The sequence below is a fragment of the Dufourea novaeangliae genome, unplaced genomic scaffold (assembly GCF_001272555.1).
Source record: "Dufourea novaeangliae isolate 0120121106 unplaced genomic scaffold, ASM127255v1 scaffold246, whole genome shotgun sequence".
In the NCBI taxonomy this organism is placed as follows: Eukaryota; Metazoa; Arthropoda; class Insecta; order Hymenoptera; family Halictidae; genus Dufourea; species Dufourea novaeangliae.
The window spans coordinates 19,968-37,549 of record NW_015374139.1 but is presented as its reverse complement, the minus strand read 5'-3'; the positions used below and the strand labels follow the sequence as shown (position 1 = coordinate 37,549).

Sequence of the window (17,582 nt, the reverse complement as noted above, 5' to 3'; positions counted from 1 at the left end):
GAGAGCTAATGAAGGTACTAGGAATTAATATATATGAATAAAGATGAAAAGTAAATGTCAAACACTCACTTTAGCACGAGCAAACGACTTCTACGTCATTGCGTCACCTTCTCCGAGACGAATGACACTTCGGTTACACTCGGCCGGTCTCGAGCAGTTCATTCGGCCATCTTCGGGGGATTGCGAGTAGCTGATTGGTCAGGTCAGAGGTAGCTTCCCGCCTAATCGACTAGGCGGGAAAAACCATGTGCACTACACCAGTTTAAAAGCCGAATGTAACACTTGAAAAATATAACACCAAAAATATACATATAATAGAATATGTACATTTATACCAGGCCTACATTGTATACATATATGTCAAACTGCCGTTCAGGCCTGGCGAGAAAAGCAGAACATTCTTCCTTGCTAGCAAAACCGAGGGCAATAATGTATGTGTGTATCACGAGTGTGTGTGTGCTGTGCGTCAACATGGTGTCCAACGTAGTTCCTAAAGTCGGAAACTTTTTTGTAGAGTGCGCTCGAATCAGCGGGATTTTCGTGGGATACCAATTCCCATAAGATGTTAGGTCTATTCTTCTGTGCTGGAACTCTTTGGTTTTTATCTACCGGTATAACGTACGCTCTCTCGCGTCACTCGTACGATAAACGACCGGCGACCGTTTGTATTATTCATTTTCGTAGTTCGTAGATGGAATTCGAAGATCGATCGATCGAACGCATGCGATTATACGATGTTTCGCCGAGCGAGAAAGTTTGAATTCCCCCTTCCCCAAATCCTTTGAAACGATCGTGGCTTTTAAAAGATTTTTATGATAAACAGTGGCCTTCTTTGCGAAATACTCAGTGATAAAGAGGAAATCGAATGTAGTCACCGGTCTCGAGGTCGATTTCAGAATGCAGGACCTTGAACGGCTGTGAAGAGTATTATTTATTGCAAAATATCGTATTTTATCTACGTTCGTGGTACAGTTTCGAACTGTTCGTGATTGAAACACTTCGAGAAACTGAGATCAATTTGGAATGTAATCTAAAATTGAATTATAAAAATATAATGTAGCCTCTTATATCCGAAAAGATTGGGAAGCATAAGTTTTTTGATAGAGAACTTTTCGGATGATAGGTGACAGAGATGATATATTCCTTCCTGATGCAATTCAACCGATTACCAAAAAGAGCACGGGCCGCCTACACCTGTTCAACGAAAAGTAGAATAAGACTCGTTAGATAAGACGGGGCACACCGGTGCGTGTAACCGCCTGTTGACACTGCGTCTCTTTGTTATCGGCTAGATAAGATTTCTGCGTCTTTGTCGATCTTGAGGCATCAGTTTCACGCGCGAATTCAGGGAGTGCAGCTGATCAAAACCGCCGAAAATTGCATCGACACCGTCTCAGTTCGAGCAATCACTCCCGCTAAATTGAACTTCTGCTCCCTTGGGGCGTGATCATTGTGGTTCAATGTCGATCGGTTCCGTTCTCCAAGCTTCAATCTGACAGGTGAGCCTCGAAAATCCACCCGTTCTTATTCACGATGTTCGATCCCATCGAAAATTCTCGAAAAAAAAATACTAAAAAAATAATACGAGAATTCGCTTCCGTGCGAACCGGACCGATCCTCTGTCTTCACAGGCCAGTTTATCTCGTCGATCTAATCGATCAACGGAAACGACGGTATACTCGGTCCGATAAAATCGTGGTGTCGACAAGCCGTGTCACAATCCAATTGCATATTTCTATTGGTGAACGCTCGCGGAGATAAGCTTTCTCTCTCTCTCTCTACTCTGCAGAAACCGTGGTTAGGTAATCCTTTTACCGCGATTAAACAAATACCATTGGCTTCAGAATTTCAAGCTCTATCACTGTGCTGACCCCTCATTAAAAAATCAGCGTTACACTTGGAAACCTCTCCTTGTCGCAGCCTTCAAATATTCACCGATGATTTACTGTATATATGCGCACGGTGACACGAGGTTCCGTTCACTGGGAAAACAAACCCCTTGAAACACAGCCCTTTAGTTGATATACATACATATAGTCTTCAGTTAGACTATAAGTCCCAAAGTGGGCGCTGTGAAGATCTGAAAGGGCGTTCTAATTATTTTATGTTCAATATTTTCAATTGAACTTTTTATGTTTCAAAGATTGCATGTACAATTATCCTTGGAAATTTGGATAATATAGACACAGAGATAGTTTACTCGAAGCGGGCACTAAACAAAAAAAAAACTTTAACAAGGGGGTGGTGAGCCAATAAAAAGATTGGGAAACTGTGGGTTAGACTGTTCTCCGCAAACATTTTGTTCCGCTTTGTTCATCGCTTAGCATGGCTCGCGATAAACCGATCGGATGGGGAGGGGTGTGGGGGAGAGGCAAACAAGGCAATTAACGCAAAGTGAGAGGCGATAACGAAACGAAAATATTGATAGAGAGTAAAAATAGATGTAGACTGTTCGTAGAGTAAGTTCTATGGGGAAACCAGGTAATTCGCGAGTGAACCACCACGTGTATCGCAATTACGTTCAGGGCAATTACACACGCCTCTACAGCTGATTAAACTCTCGGTCGTGGAACGTCGCAGACCGCGAATCGTGTGTTACCGATGACGGAGCTTGATCATAGGCGAAATACCGTCGAGTCATATGTTGATCTTTATGGGCTGAGATAGAAATTAAAGGGTATAGCAGGATAAGGTGGTCAAAGTGCCCTAAGACCGATTTGGACTTAGCTTGTCAAGAAAAAAAAAACAGTTTGTTTCAAGTTTCAATTTTGATTATTCGTTATTGGGATTGTTGGTTATTCCTCTATTTTTCATGTTCAATGACGTGCATATATTTTTTTTTTAACGTTTCTTACGGGATAGACGGAATTTTGTTATGAATACGATCCGACCTTGTCCCCAGCGAATCGTTCAGCGATGACTCAAAAAGTTGACATTTCTAATGCATAACGCCAGTCATTCCGTGGAATTCTATCGTTCAGCAAAAGCCAATCTCTGTGTAAATAATGCTCGAGGGAACAAGACGATACGGATTTGTGATTCCGTCGACAGACCTCGCGACACGTACCTACTATCCGTCGAACGTGAAAGACCTCTCCGATCTCAATCGTTGAATCATTATCGTGACGATAATACACGCCCGTTCCGCCGACCAAATAATTTATACTATTGCAACTGTCAGCTCACATAATTCCCCGTTCCGCCACGTTCGTACGGACAACACAACGGCCAATTGTGCAACGAAAAATTATGAAACGCGTCCGTTGCGCACGCTGGTAACGCGAAGTAACATCCTCGTGGTTATGTAAAAACCACACGCGAACACACACATACACATACTCATACATAGAAGAGAAAAATGAGGAAAGAAAAGAGAAGAAGAAGGCTCGAGAGACAAATGTGGCGTGTCGTTGGTGGATACAATTATTCGAGGACGTTCGCTTAATTAACGCTCAGTGTTGCACCGCACAATAAGTCAAGAGACCCGAAAAAGTGGCCGAAAACGGACTTGAATATTAACCTAACAGAAACTAATCATCATACTCAGGAATAATCAAGAACAAAATATTTTGTTGATTCAACAATTCCTGTCCCATTGATGTTAGTGTAAAATGGGTCTGTGTAATATCGATATTTTCTAATACAAAATAACAGAATATATATCAGTCTCATAATTTTCAAATAACGATTTAAGAGTCTGGGTGTTAAAGGGTTAACCGACCTCTGGACGGAACCGGAAACATGCATCGAACACTAAACGTGGCGCAGTTAGATTATGATCATGACGGAAAGGAACGATTTTCCGGTTTCTTGGGCATATGGGGAGAGACGAACGATCCATGGAACGTCACGTGACCCTGTTCGAATCTCGAAATATATATCCACTGAATTGTTCGAAAACATTTCCTAGGAATCCCATGGAGCAAGCCCGTGACTCGCTCGGCAAACTCGCTATAAATAACATTCGGGGCGAATCGTCTCTACCAGCGGTTAATCAAACACCCTTATCGCTCTCTTAACATACGTAGTAAACCGAGCTAAGTTCTCTCCGTAACGAGGCTACGCCACACCGTTGGTCGTGAAGCTTTTCCCTGGAAAGTCCGTCTTGATATTCCAATCATCGACAAGTCTAGGTGCGCGAAAACGAACTTTCCAGTGACGGATATCGACGATTCGAAGGGACTAAGAAGCTCTTGGTTATCAGAATGCCCAAATAAAAGAGAGGTTGTGTCTTGGGGCACACCAGAAATGGCCAAGAAACGGTCACAACTAGGGTAACTGACCCAATTACTAGCACTGTCACTTGTTAAGGTTAAAGAGTATAAGATTTACTTAATTTTTGAGGTGATAGTTAGAGGGACATTAGACTCGCATTAATTCTGCATGTTTAATGTATGAAACTATTTCATTTTAATGAAGGAGATGTTAAATAATATTATTTTCCAAGCTGTGACGATTTCTAGGTTAAAGAACACGTGAAATGATTAAACGACGTTACGCTACAATCTTAAAGTGGCAGTAATTGGGACATCTACCCTACTTCCGCGAGCGTGCAAATTCTTCCGAGCGTCGGCACGTGACCGTGTCCACAAGAGGATGATGAGCATAGAAATCTCGCGATATCGTATCCCCAATAGGGCCCACAGGCGCGATAAGATCAATTCCAGGCTTCTTTAACGCGCTCGATGGTCGCGTCGGTTGTTAACGACGAACAGCGTGGAAAATAATCAGGCCTGGATTACGTAACGTACATAGCTCTCGTTCGAATGTTAAACCGTAGCCAACGAAAACTCCGTCTATCGAACTGTTCGCCTTATGTTTTGGGACCTACGGATCAGAGTTGTCGAGGAAACTGTCTCTTTCTATATTCTAAAAATCGAACGAATGTTTCAGTAACGGATTAAATTAAATATTCCCTCCTGTATCGAGCTTAAATCGTCGAAATAGAGGAAACTTTTCAACGACATGACCGATCGCTCTCGCGAAACGAGCAGCACATATACGCATACACATATCGTATCCTCCTCTGCCGCACCGTGAGAACGTGCTAATGTATTGTGACGTCAGTGCGCAATATATCGTGCATCGGTGGTTATTAGCATAAGCATGTGACCAGTAAAGGTAATACGAGCGTGCCACGTGCTCGTGCTTCACTTCCGTTTTGTCGGCGAGTTTTCGCGAGTCGACGATCCCCGATCCGTGGTGTGGTGGAGACGCGACACCAGAGAGAGAGTGGAAGAGACCAGACGAGGCAGCGCGGTTGCAGTAGTTCACAACAATTTCCTCGATTCGAGCCGGGCACTCCGTAAGTACGTAAAATCGGATCCCCCGTTCGAGGAACGTCGAAAATCACCGTACCAAATATTTGCGTTTCGCGCCGGTTTTTCGTGACAATAAGGAGAACGAACGCGATAAAGCGATTCCGTTTCTGGTTACGCAGCTATCGAAGGTATATCTACCTAAAGAGATAAAAGCCCATTCTACCTGTTATCTGCAGTTAACGTCAAGCGAGCAATCGACAAGAGATCAGATCAGATAAAACGGCACCCTCGCGATTCTCGACGACGCGTTTACGTGGAGAAGGAAATTGTATTTACAACACGAATTGCACATCAGTAATGCGATTCGAATCGACACGATAGTAAGGACAGAATCAATCCTTTTTCTGGAAGTGTCTGTATACGCGTGTGTGTGTTTATATATGTTCAATACTCTCATCGTCGCGGTTTTCAGGCGTGAAACGTGTTTGCCATCGGGATGCGTTGGACGAGGAATGTATAATGAGGTTCTCGTGCTTCCCGAGACCGAACATTCTGGGTCAGAGGGGCAGCATCAATCTCACCCCTTTGCCCGGGAACGACGAACCGAGCGGCGTGACTGGTATCAGTATAGTAAGTAGTATATGTACTTACGTTTCACGTGAAAAACCTCCTCGGGCCTACAGGCGAACGGTAGTTATGTTCTGTCAACGCACGTCCACAAAGTGATCCTGAAATAACGTAAAATGATTAGAGCTTTTCTGTTCATTTAAGTTGTAACCCAGACCTGACATCGTATTACGATAATGTAGAAAAATATTGACAAGATAAGGAAATATTAGAGATTAATCAGTCGTGATCTTACATGGTGTGTAGTAGCCTCCTTTGGGATTAATTTGCGGATCTGCGTTCATTGGACATTAACCCGAATATGCCCACCGTCCCGCTATAAGGACTGTATTTTATTCCTTCTTCAAGTTGCACAGTTGAAAGACAGATGGCACACCGTTTACTCAAAATGACTGAAAAGCACACTAGAAATTAAGAGGATTCCTCATGAAATACTGTAAAAGTTATGAAAAGAAATAATATACTTTAAAGAAAAAGATTTCGGGAATATCAAGGTTAATTGGATCTTCTAATGGACGCTACACGTGTGCTCCCACTTCCACGGAATCACCTTGTAGAAGCTGTTTGAATAAGAACCATTGTTTTCTTCCTTTGTAGAACGGAAATGCGAAGAGTCCGGTAGTAACGAGCTACAAGCAGCCTGGGGAACCAGATCTGAGTCATGGCGTGGTGAGCAATTACAGGAATCCTGTTTTAATTAATTAAACAAGGTTATAAACGCGTGTTTTCTTGTCGTAAAAGTTAAGCGTCTAATTACCCGAGGCCGGTCGAATCGATCCGTGTAATTACGTAACGAAGTGTAACATTGCGATTCGTTTGTTTAGATACGACCCCTGCCCGGCGTCACGTTGTACAATGGGACCGGGCCTTCTCTGAGCTCCGTTGGAAAAGGGAGAGCGCCGCTTCCGCCTCGACATAACCACAGTCATCTTCCCACTCATCCGGAGAACGACCAAGAAGACGCAAGAAGCTCGAATGACTCCGATCAGCAACCAGCGAACAACCCCAGAGGCGGTGTCATCGGCAGGACCCCGACGCCGCCCTCTGCGCCAACGCCTACCTATGAGAAAGACGCCAAGTAATAACCAGAACAGAAAAAGTTATAATGAAAATTAGCATGTTTGTAAACTGGTTTATACGAACGTTCTCAAACATAAGCCCGGAATCATTTATCGTTAACATTATGATTCGGCCATATTGAAGATACGCATAAATCCTTGGAAGATCGATTTAGATTCCGATATACTGAAGACATGATCTCCTTTCGTAGGAGCAGCCGACAGATTAAGAGAGCCATCTTGGAGAACGAGTTCCTCGGTAATCTGGAAGAGAACCAGGTGGAGGCTGTAGTATCCGCCATGTACCCGAAACAAATACCGCCGAGTACCTTGGTCATACGAGAAGGAGATATCGGTGAGAGTTAAATACAGTATTCCGTCGATCACTGTCTGAAGCATTTCTCCTGTTCGATGCTTGTCGCGACGGGGACCCGAGTTCTTGACAATAATCGACGGAACACTGTATAATCTGTTTTCTGAGATCAGGGCAAATACTGATTCACTTTGTTCAACGCTTTAGGTTCGCATCTTTACGTATCGGCGGAAGGTGAGTTCGATATATATCAAGGCAACAAGTTCCAAAGAAGCTTTGGTCCCGGTGTGGCCTTCGGCGAGATCGCTCTACTGTACAACACGAAACGACTCCGTTCCATTAGCGGTGCGAATTACAAAATATTATCGAATAAAGTGACACCATTTCGAGACTTCTTGAAGTCAACATTAAAGAAATTACGTTGGACTTTCAGTGAAGAAAGGTGGAAAGGTATGGGTACTGGACAGATCCGTGTTCCTCACCATAATGATGAGGACAGCCCAAGAAAGGGTGGAAGGGAACATCCGGTTTCTCCGACAAGTGTCCGTTCTCCAGAAGCTGCCGGAACCGAAGGATCATCTACTCGCCAAGATTTCTGACCTCATACGTGTGGTGACTATTGCCCTGGTTTCCGTTGAACGATCCTCCAAAAACAATAAAAACTTTAACAAATCTAATCGTTCAAGAATATCTTTTTGTCTCGTAGGAATTCTTCGCCGCCGGAGCGAAAATCGTCAGACAAGGCGAGAAGGGCGAGAAATTCTACATAATCAGCGGCGGAAACGTCAGGATCACGAAGGACGCCGAATACGGCGGTGAGGAGGAATTGGTTGTGCTCGGTAAAGGTCAATACTTCGGCGAGAAGGCTCTTTACGACGACGAGGGTGAAAATCGACGGCACGCGAACGCCGTGGCTCTTGCCCCTGGTGTCGAATGCCTGACGCTGGATCGATCGTGAGTGTCAACCTGATTAATATTTTGGTGGAAAAACGGTCGGTAGACTCGCGTAGATCATTCTGCAATACAAATAACACCCTCAGAACCTTCTTGAACTACCTGGGTGGTCTCGACGAGATACGGAACAAGGACTGGCTAGCGGAGTACGAGAAACAAAAGCGTTCGCTGACCCCGAAGAAATGGACAAACGAATATTCGAACCTCACATTGGGCGACTTAGAGACCAGAGGCACGTTGGGCGTCGGAGGATTCGGCAGGGTTGAATTGGTCACCCTGAAGACGGATCAGGAGAAGAGCTTCGCGTTGAAGAAACTGAAAAAGAAGGTGATGGTCGAGCAACAACAACAGGAACACGTGTTGAATGAGAAGCACATCATGCAGGCTTGTGATTCGCCGTTCATATGCAAGTTAGTAAATGTACATCATTCAATAGATCAATTCGACGAAACGAAAGAAATGATCTTTTTTAATTCGTACTCGATTCTTGTTTCGTCTAGACTCTATCAGACGTACAAGGACAGAAAATATGTCTACTTCCTGATGGAGGTATGCCTCGGTGGGGACGTGTGGACCACCCTTCAAAGGAGGCGATATTTCGACGACGTGACCGCGCAATTCATGATCGGCTGCGTGGTGGAGGCTCTCGATCATCTTCACGCGTTGAACATTGTCTATCGTGATCTGAAACCGGAGAACCTTATGCTTGATTCCCGTGGATACTTGAAACTGGTCAGTATTGTACACGATCACCTCGTTGAAATCACGATCGATTTACGTTTTACCGTCACGCCCGTTTTGCAGGTTGACTTTGGGTTCAGTAAAAAGATTGGCCCCTCCAAGACGTGGACGTTCGCTGGCACGCCGGAATACGTGGCACCGGAAATTATCTTGAATAAAGGACACGATAGGTAAGTGATTTTTGGTTATATCAAACTTTGGTAATGTAACAACCAAAACGATTCGTGGTTCCATTCGAAGGGCGGTGGACTACTGGGCCCTCGGAATATTGACGCACGAGCTGCTGGTTGGGAAACCACCGTTCCGTGGCACCGATCACATGACCACATACAACAAGATTCTTAAAGGTATCGAGGTGGTCGGTGTACCGAGTATCGTCAGCAAGAACGCGAATAATCTGATCAGAAAGCTTCTCCGTTTGAGCCCCTCGGAACGTCTTGGGTATCAAAGAAACGGCATCCAGGATATTCGAAATCACAAGTGCGTTCACGATCGAAAGCCATTGAACCTTCCTACGATAAATATTTTCATTTTTGGCAATGGTTTTTGTTAACGAACATTGGTCTATTTTTTAGATGGTTCAACGGATTCAATTGGCAGTCCCTGCAGAGACTGACTTTACCAGCCCCGATCGTTCCGACTGTATGTGTAGTCTTGAGATCCACTTTGATTATCGATAAATGCAACTTGTAAAATTTAAACGATTTCTCGTTAATGTGTCCAGGTACGAAGCCAAGTCGATACTAGGAACTTCGAGAGGTATCCACCGGACCGCAATATTCCACCGGACGAGTTCTCCGGTTGGGACGCGACCTTCTAAATGATCCGATGATTATCAAGCTCTATACACGTGCCTTATCCGTCGGTTGAACGATAAGAATGGACGATCTGCAAAAAATTGCATCGACGGACTCTTTGAATGGCGATCGTTTAATAAAAATTCACCGATAATACCGAACGTTTGCTGTCTTGAATAGATTCGATCATTGTACAGATAGTTTCCCATTTAAGCTTGCTAACTGACCTACGGCCACGAACGGGTAGACCGTAATCAACCGATTACCATGCCGCTCAACGTTTCGGATTCGTAGGATACGTACGTGAAAGAAAAAATAAAAAACTGACGCTCCGTGACGGCATGGATACTAATAGTCCGCAATGTTTCTTGAATTGATGATAAATTTATACTTAAGTTAATAAAAAAAAACGTCTGAACAAGAATTCAATTGATGTGAAGTTCCTTGTGTAAATAATGTCCACACACTCTATCCTATAAAACGATAATCGTGACATTGTACACATATAATATGACAATTCCACTGATAACTACTCATCGAGCAAAAAAAGAAATGCATTGTTTGATACCGTATGAACCTTCGATGATATCACACTTATCGAGCGCATATCCGCTAAGCCACGTTCATTGCTGGACATCGCGATTCATCGGAGATAAGATCAATAAGCACTATCAATTGGTACCAAGCGTCAGTAGATTGCCAATCGTGAGCGTAAACCTGATTAATAGTATCCCTGAAGCATCGTTCGAAATTTCGCGCAGCAAGATGCATTACCTGCGTTTACGGAAACACTTTCGATTCAACATTCAATTCTTCGGTTCCCAACGACGTGACAGCGACGAGTATTACCGACAGCTGTTCCATAAGCGGAAACAAGGCGTGATCGGCGAAGTGAACGTGTCCACCGATACTCCGGTCGTTGTCTTCAAGAAGGACGAAAAGTAAACGTCCATTCGGTATCATCTGAATATTATCGTGTACACATGACAATTCACGTTCGACGCGACTCTTGCAGAACGAAGCAGCTCATCAAGAACGCTATTCTGAAGAACAAATTCCTCGGTGATCTCGACGAGTCGCGGATAGAGAACCTGATTTCGGTGATGTACCCGAAACGCGTGAAGGCCAACACACGGATCATTCACGAAGGCGAAACCGGTGAGTTAATACTCGATGGATAATATTCACCAGCGTGGTAATTTGTTTATACGAAACAGGATCTCATCTGTACGTCTCGGAAGAGGGCAGATTCGAGATCTACGTTGGGAACACATACCACGGATGCTTTGGTCCTGGCGTCGCTTTCGGAGAACTGGCTCTCTTGTACAATACCAAAAGATTATGCTCCATCGATGGTATCGAAACGCCAATTCCTTGATTTCTGTAAATTAAACTTGAACTTATATAACATTAAGGTGTTTTCCACTTCAGCGAATACGAATGGAAAGATCTGGATACTGGACCGACATGTGTTCCAAACGATAATGGCGAAAAGCAGCGAAGAGACCATGGAACAAAATCTGCTGCTACTTCGTAAAATTCCGATATTCAAGGACTTCCCAGAAGAGGCTCTGTTAAAGATTTCTGATCTAATAGTTGTGGTAAGTAAGTCCTTTCCAATCTGTTGCCATTCACAATCCATCATCTTCCTGGAATCGCTATTGGCCACGGGCATATCGAAAATAAGTGATCTGGAATATCCTGTTCACATTCACCTTATGAATCGTTACGAAAAGGTTTCTTTGTAGGAATTCTATAAGTCGAATATGTACGTGATACGGGAAGGTGATCGTGGGAACAAGTTCTACATCGTGAACGGCGGGAACGTGAGGATAACGATGAACAATTCGAACGGAATGGAACAGGAACTGATGATCCTCGAGAAAGGCGACTACTTCGGCGAGAAAGCACTCTACGACGACGGCGAATCTCGTCGACAGGCGAACGTGATCGCGATGCCGCCCGGAGCAGAGTGCTTCACCATCGAGAGATCGTAAATGAAAAAATTTCCATCAACTTTTCCCCCATAGAGCAGATTGTTCATAGAGTTTAACCGCAACTGTCTCTTCGACGTTAGAGCCTTTCTGACTTATCTCGGTGGTCTGGAGTCAATCAGAAACAAAAACTGGCTGCAGCACCAAAAGTCGACCGAATCGGACGATTGGGACGAACAATTTCGGAATTTATCCCTATCGGATTTAGATGTCGAGGGCACCATTGGAACCGGTGGATACGGTCGAGTGGAACTGGTTACAGTGAAATCGACATCGAACGTCAGCTTCGCACGGAAGAAAGTGAAGAAACACTTGATCACGCAGGGTAACTTCCAGAAGATGATCTACAACGAGAAGATGAACTTGAAGCTGTGCGATTCTCCTTTCGTTTGCAAGTGAGTTCAATGAAGAGAATCGAATAAATCGAGATTAGGTTCGATCGATCTCTTGGTTTCTTTCAGACTGTACAGAACCTTTAAAGACAAACGGTATCTGTACTTACTGATGGAGGTGTGTCTCGGAGGCGACTTACGGACAGCTTTAAACAGAAATGGCCGGTTCGAGAATTCAACGACTCGATTCATCGTCGCGTGCCTGATCGAAGGACTGAAACACGTTCATTCCTTGGGCATCATTTACAGAGACTTGAAACCTGAAAACGTCGTGATCGATCACCGTGGCTACGTTAAGCTCGCAAGTTTTTTTTTCTATTTTAATCACAGAATATTTACTGGTAACATTCTACTGAACCGTGAACTTTTCTGTAGACCGATTTCGGGTCCACCAAGAAGATCGGTTCCTACCAGACCAAGACCTTCGTGGGCACGCCGGAATACTTGGCTCCGGAAATTATTCAGAGCAGAGGTTACAACCAGTACGCACCTATTCCTCTTTTAAATCTATTTTCCGTTAAATTTCGTCTATAACTTGAAATTAATAATAATTGTTTTTTCGTTTACAAACGAAGAGCTGTCGATTATTGGGCACTGGGAATCCTCACGTACGAGCTACTTCTAGCTCGAACGCCTTTTGAAGATATCAACGACATGGAGATGTACAACAAAATCATTCTTGGTTTCAATAAATCTTTATTGCCACCTGCTTTACAAAGTGCCGTAAAACATTTTATTATGTCTCTATTGCAAAACGATCCTGTTAAAAGACTTGGGCATATACGAAGTGACATTCGAAATCACAGGTATGTGATTTGTATAAAAATGTACCTGTAGTTATCTACGTTCATTTTGTCGTAATAATTACAGGTGGTTTAATAATTTCAACTGGCACCAACTACAGAAGCAAACGATGCCATCGCCCATTGTGCCAACGGTAAAGAAAAATATTATTTCCAAATGTCATTAACGCAATAATTGTCGTAAAATATTTATAGAAACAATCAGGAGCAAATTTAAGAGAAATTTGTATTAATTTAAGATATTGTAATTGATCTAATTACTTACAGGTAAAAGGTCCTCTGGATCTGAGAAACTTCGACAGATTCCCACCGGATCATAAGCCGGCGCCAGTCGATTTTTCCGACTGGGACGCGAATTTTTGAATTGGTACAAAATTATTGTTAACTAATTCAATATAATTCTCCTAATATAATTACTCTAATAATTTTGCTATGTAAATAATACGCTGGAAATTTTTTACATATCACTACTCGTAACATGTCACGTATTTCGTAATACACTACCACAATCAACAAACATGATCTTGAAATTTATTTACGTACATTACGTATCTGACTGACATTGGTAATTGCGAAAAAAAAATTCAATAATGAAAACCATGCACAATTGAAGGTCTTAAAGTTATACACATTTAAATGTTATTGATTTGATATTTTCACATTGTTATTCATATGTTCATACAAACTTGATTCACGTATTCTGTCTTATGCGGTATACTGACCAAACAGTGCTTGAAAGCACGATTATTTTTAAGAAAAAGATAGTAGGATATATGTACGCAATGAAGCTTACAGCATAGTTAGCGGGTATTAATAATAATGTTTTATATGTTGTAAAATATGATTTTGTGGTTTTTAATGTGTATATAAAAGTATAGAATTTATATACTACCAATCAGATGAAGAATACCAAATAGAGAACACAGTTACCTGCCCGAAAAACCAGACTTATTTATGAAAATTCCAAATGCCACGCCATGTGAGTATAATACACTTCTCTGACAAACATTTGAATATTTATAAGTTTAGTCCGTCGGGTTGTATGAAATATCAAAATTTTCATTTGGACATTGCGCAAAGCGCGCCGTAACTTCAGGTGGCGCACGATTTGCTGCACTCTGTGCAAATAACCTTATTACACCATCGTTCGAATGGTGGTGAATTTATAAATTTGAATATCATTTAAATAACGCACATAGAACGAATTTCGTAGGCACGCTCTTACGCAAGTAATTTCGTGATAATAGAATTTCCATATACACAATTTCGTTGTTGATCGATGAAAAAGAACATTTTCAACGGTACGCCGTATTGGATTATGGAGTGAGAGCAAACACACGCGTTAGATTTCTTAACAACTATATCTACCAAAGAATATTAAGAGTGAAATGTGAACAGTACAATGGTTTCTAATGTATTCACACGAATCGACGAATACCGCTACGTTATCAGTGATGACAAGACCTAACTTAACATGAGGTGAAACTAGGTCCACAAAGGTTTCACTTATCGTTACATTGTAGCGTTTTATGCGAAATATTCCACTATGGAAGCTCATGAGAATGAGCAGTATGTCACGTTCCCTCTTTCTGGGGTGCATGATGGTATTCAGGATAATATTATATCACACGAGGAGATATGTGAACCTGTCAATGAGTGTGTCCTTCAAGAAGAACTTACTGAAGTATCTGTTACGGATGTGAATGCTGGTATCACCGAGGCACAGGTTGCCGTTGAAATTTTAGCTGAACATTCTGATGAGGAAGATGAAAGTCGTGTGGTATACCCAATATACATTAAACAGGAAGAACAACAGCAGTATACTTCTGGAGACGATGAGTCTATGGCTGTGGAAGCACTCAGACAACTTGGTGGGATGTATCCTTGTTTTGAAGACAAAAAAATATCTTGTCCTAATTGCGCGAACCTTTTTATGCAAGCAGAAATGGCTAAGCATCACACTATGTGTAATGCTAATAAATTGTCTTGTATGACTTGTGGGGAACGATTTGAAAGGAAAATGGACTTAAATAATCACATGGTTTGTCATCAAGTGGATCGACCTCATGCTTGCAGAACTTGTGGTAACTTGTTCCGTTCAAAGAGCAGCTTAAAATGTCATATGTTAGAAGTACACCAGGTGGAGAGACCTCATAAATGTACAATATGTGGAGCAGATTTTCAGAGGCCTTCTAGTTTATCTAATCATATGAAGATTCACACTTATGTTGCTGGTCGTGCTATCATGCAGTCACAAGGTAACAATGTATCACAGTCTGAGGAAACATTCAGGAAGTGGCCTGAAGATATAACAGAGCCCCAAAATAATCAAGTGCCATCGTCTTCTGTACAAAGTGTACAAACTTATGATACTGTTCAATGGACAGTCCCGTCTTATAATTTTCATAATGAACAGTCGGCAGTTAATGTAATATCTAATCCTCAAGAAAAAATGGATACTCTTCATGAGTTCACCGTAATGCCAAATGGGGAAGTAACACAATTCGAATATACTCAACAGGGTAATATAAATAATCAAGTTAGTCAACAATACAATCTTTCGCTGAACTCTTTTAATAACACAGATGCAATGGTAAAAGTTGAAACACTGTCATACAACACTGAAAACAGGAGGAGTTATTCAGAAATTGAAACGAATGGTATAAAGCAGCACACTTGTAGACATTGTGGAATCAGCTTTTCTAGAGCAACAGCATTGGTATCTCATGAAAAGATACATGCATCTAAGAATTGGAACATGCCGATGGAATGTGAATACTGCGATAAGCAGTTCCAAGATGGAAATCACTTAGCTACTCATCAAACAACTTGTGCAAAGAAAATGATGCAAAATAATATAGACCAAGGTGCACCTAACAATAAGTGGGGTAAACATGCGTGTACTGAATGTGGTAAAAAGTTTACCACTAAACAGAAAATGTTCAGGCACCAATGGATTCATAGAAAAAAGACATATTCCTGTGAGGTATGTGGTTCTCAGTATGAAAAACAAAACCAGTTGGATGAACACAGACTATCAGCACATCCTGGTGATTCTCCATTTACTTGTACAGAATGTGGTAAAAGCTTTGTGTCTCGTCAGGGGCTTTGGGAGCATGGCAGAACTCATGCAGGAAGTCCTGCTCACTTTCAGTGTGATACATGCTCCAAAACATTTTCGTCCAGGCAGGGGTATTTAATCCATCACCGAACACACACTGGAGAAAGACCATATGGCTGTAAATTCTGTTGGAAAGCATTTAGAGATGGTGGAACTCTAAGAAAACATGAACGTATTCACACAGGCGAGAGACCTCACGTTTGTCCTCTGTGTTCAAGAGCATTTAATCAAAAGGTTGTTCTAAGAGAACATGTCAGATGGGTTCATGCAGCAGGGAAAAATGAAACTGAAATAACTGGACCTCCTTTTCCTTGCCCTATATGTGGTGCATTGAATCAAGATCGAGATGAGCTGTGTGCACATATTGTTAAACATTCTGACCAAATGATAGCAGAAGCAAAAGCCAAAACTAATAACAATGCACCAAAACCCAAGCCACCTAAGAAAAAATCACGAGCCTCGGCAGGTACTAGCTTGCAAGGAAAACATGCAGCTGGAAGCAGAATAATTTCTAAAGCAGAACAGAATGAAGCACTTCTGTCTATTACAGAGACAGATAAGTCAGATAGTCAGCAACTTTTAAGTGATAAACAAAATAGTACCTTTCTTGTAGTCACTCCAGAAAAACGTAATGAAGACTATATTGCAATATCAGAACTGAAACCTGATAATGTACAATTGATAGTTAATGAGAAACAAGATGAAAATATGCACATTTCACAAACTGATCATAATCATAGGGAATCGTTAAATATAATTACTATTGATAAACAGAATAATGCTACTCACATAGTGCCCACTGAACCAGATGGAAGTGGACTTCACCCTACATCCAGTCATGAAATAACTACAATGCATTTAATACAAACATCAAAACAAAGCAATACTTTACACTTAATATCAAAACAGAACGAGTCATTGCCTGTCTTGACACTACCAAATCCTCAAAGCCATGAAAACTTTTCCAGTCAAATTGCACAAATACATAATAGTGATTTACCTATGGATATGGTAACTCATCATTCAACTAGGGAAGATCAAAATATGAAAGATCCCACTGAAATTGGGCAGGAAGCATTAATACAAGAGGGAGTATCTCAGACAGCTGTAATACAAGTTGTACAGTATCATCAACAGGAAAGCGATGAGGGAGAGGAATTTGTCTGTGGTATCTGTGGTGAAGATTTCAACGACAAGAACGTGTTAATGGAACACGTTAAAATTCACATATAAGTATTGTTATTTTTTTGCTAACCGAGTTTGTGATATTCTCGTGCTATTAATGTGACTATATAGAAAATAATGAACTTCAACATTACTTTCGTTTCAAAGAACAATTGTAAAATATAGCTATTTAAATATCATTTCCAATAGTAGTAGCAGGGCACCAGTTTTCTACATATGTGTCTCTTAAAAACGCAATGATATTGAAAGACAGAGAATTTTCAATTATATTTATACGTTTTTAATTGATTCGTTTTCGTTTTACAATTCCCCAAAATGCTTTTGCACACTTAGGTC

At 41.8% G+C, this 17,582-nt stretch overlaps 3 protein-coding genes across 3 annotated transcripts; all 3 read left to right on the top strand.

The window, feature by feature from the left end:
- Positions 1-5,180: 5,180 nt before the first annotated feature.
- LOC107191318 (cGMP-dependent protein kinase 1-like) lies at positions 5,181-10,175 on the top strand. The gene is made up of 14 exons (XM_015580319.1): positions 5,181-5,305; positions 5,734-5,891; positions 6,486-6,557; positions 6,713-6,966; positions 7,159-7,301; positions 7,467-7,604; positions 7,693-7,871; positions 7,966-8,213; positions 8,300-8,623; positions 8,714-8,945; positions 9,018-9,124; positions 9,195-9,434; positions 9,530-9,596; positions 9,679-10,175. The coding sequence occupies exons 2-14, from the start codon at positions 5,781-5,783 to the stop codon at positions 9,772-9,774; spliced, it is 2,211 nt and encodes a 736-aa protein (XP_015435805.1). The 5' UTR covers positions 5,181-5,305; positions 5,734-5,780; the 3' UTR covers positions 9,775-10,175.
- Positions 10,176-10,516: 341 nt separating this feature from the next.
- Positions 10,517-13,344, top strand: LOC107191286 (cGMP-dependent protein kinase 1-like). Its single transcript, XM_015580282.1, has 11 exons — positions 10,517-10,692; positions 10,767-10,909; positions 10,969-11,106; positions 11,183-11,352; positions 11,500-11,744; positions 11,829-12,140; positions 12,207-12,438; positions 12,513-12,619; positions 12,713-12,943; positions 13,008-13,074; positions 13,208-13,344. The coding sequence occupies exons 1-11, from the start codon at positions 10,517-10,519 to the stop codon at positions 13,301-13,303; spliced, it is 1,917 nt and encodes a 638-aa protein (XP_015435768.1). The 3' UTR covers positions 13,304-13,344.
- A 729-nt stretch (positions 13,345-14,073) lies between these two features.
- Positions 14,074-17,353, top strand: LOC107191332 (zinc finger protein 420-like). The gene has a single exon (XM_015580342.1). The coding sequence runs from the start codon at positions 14,487-14,489 to the stop codon at positions 17,292-17,294; it is 2,808 nt and encodes a 935-aa protein (XP_015435828.1). The 5' UTR covers positions 14,074-14,486; the 3' UTR covers positions 17,295-17,353.
- The last annotated feature ends 229 nt before the right edge of the window (positions 17,354-17,582 follow it).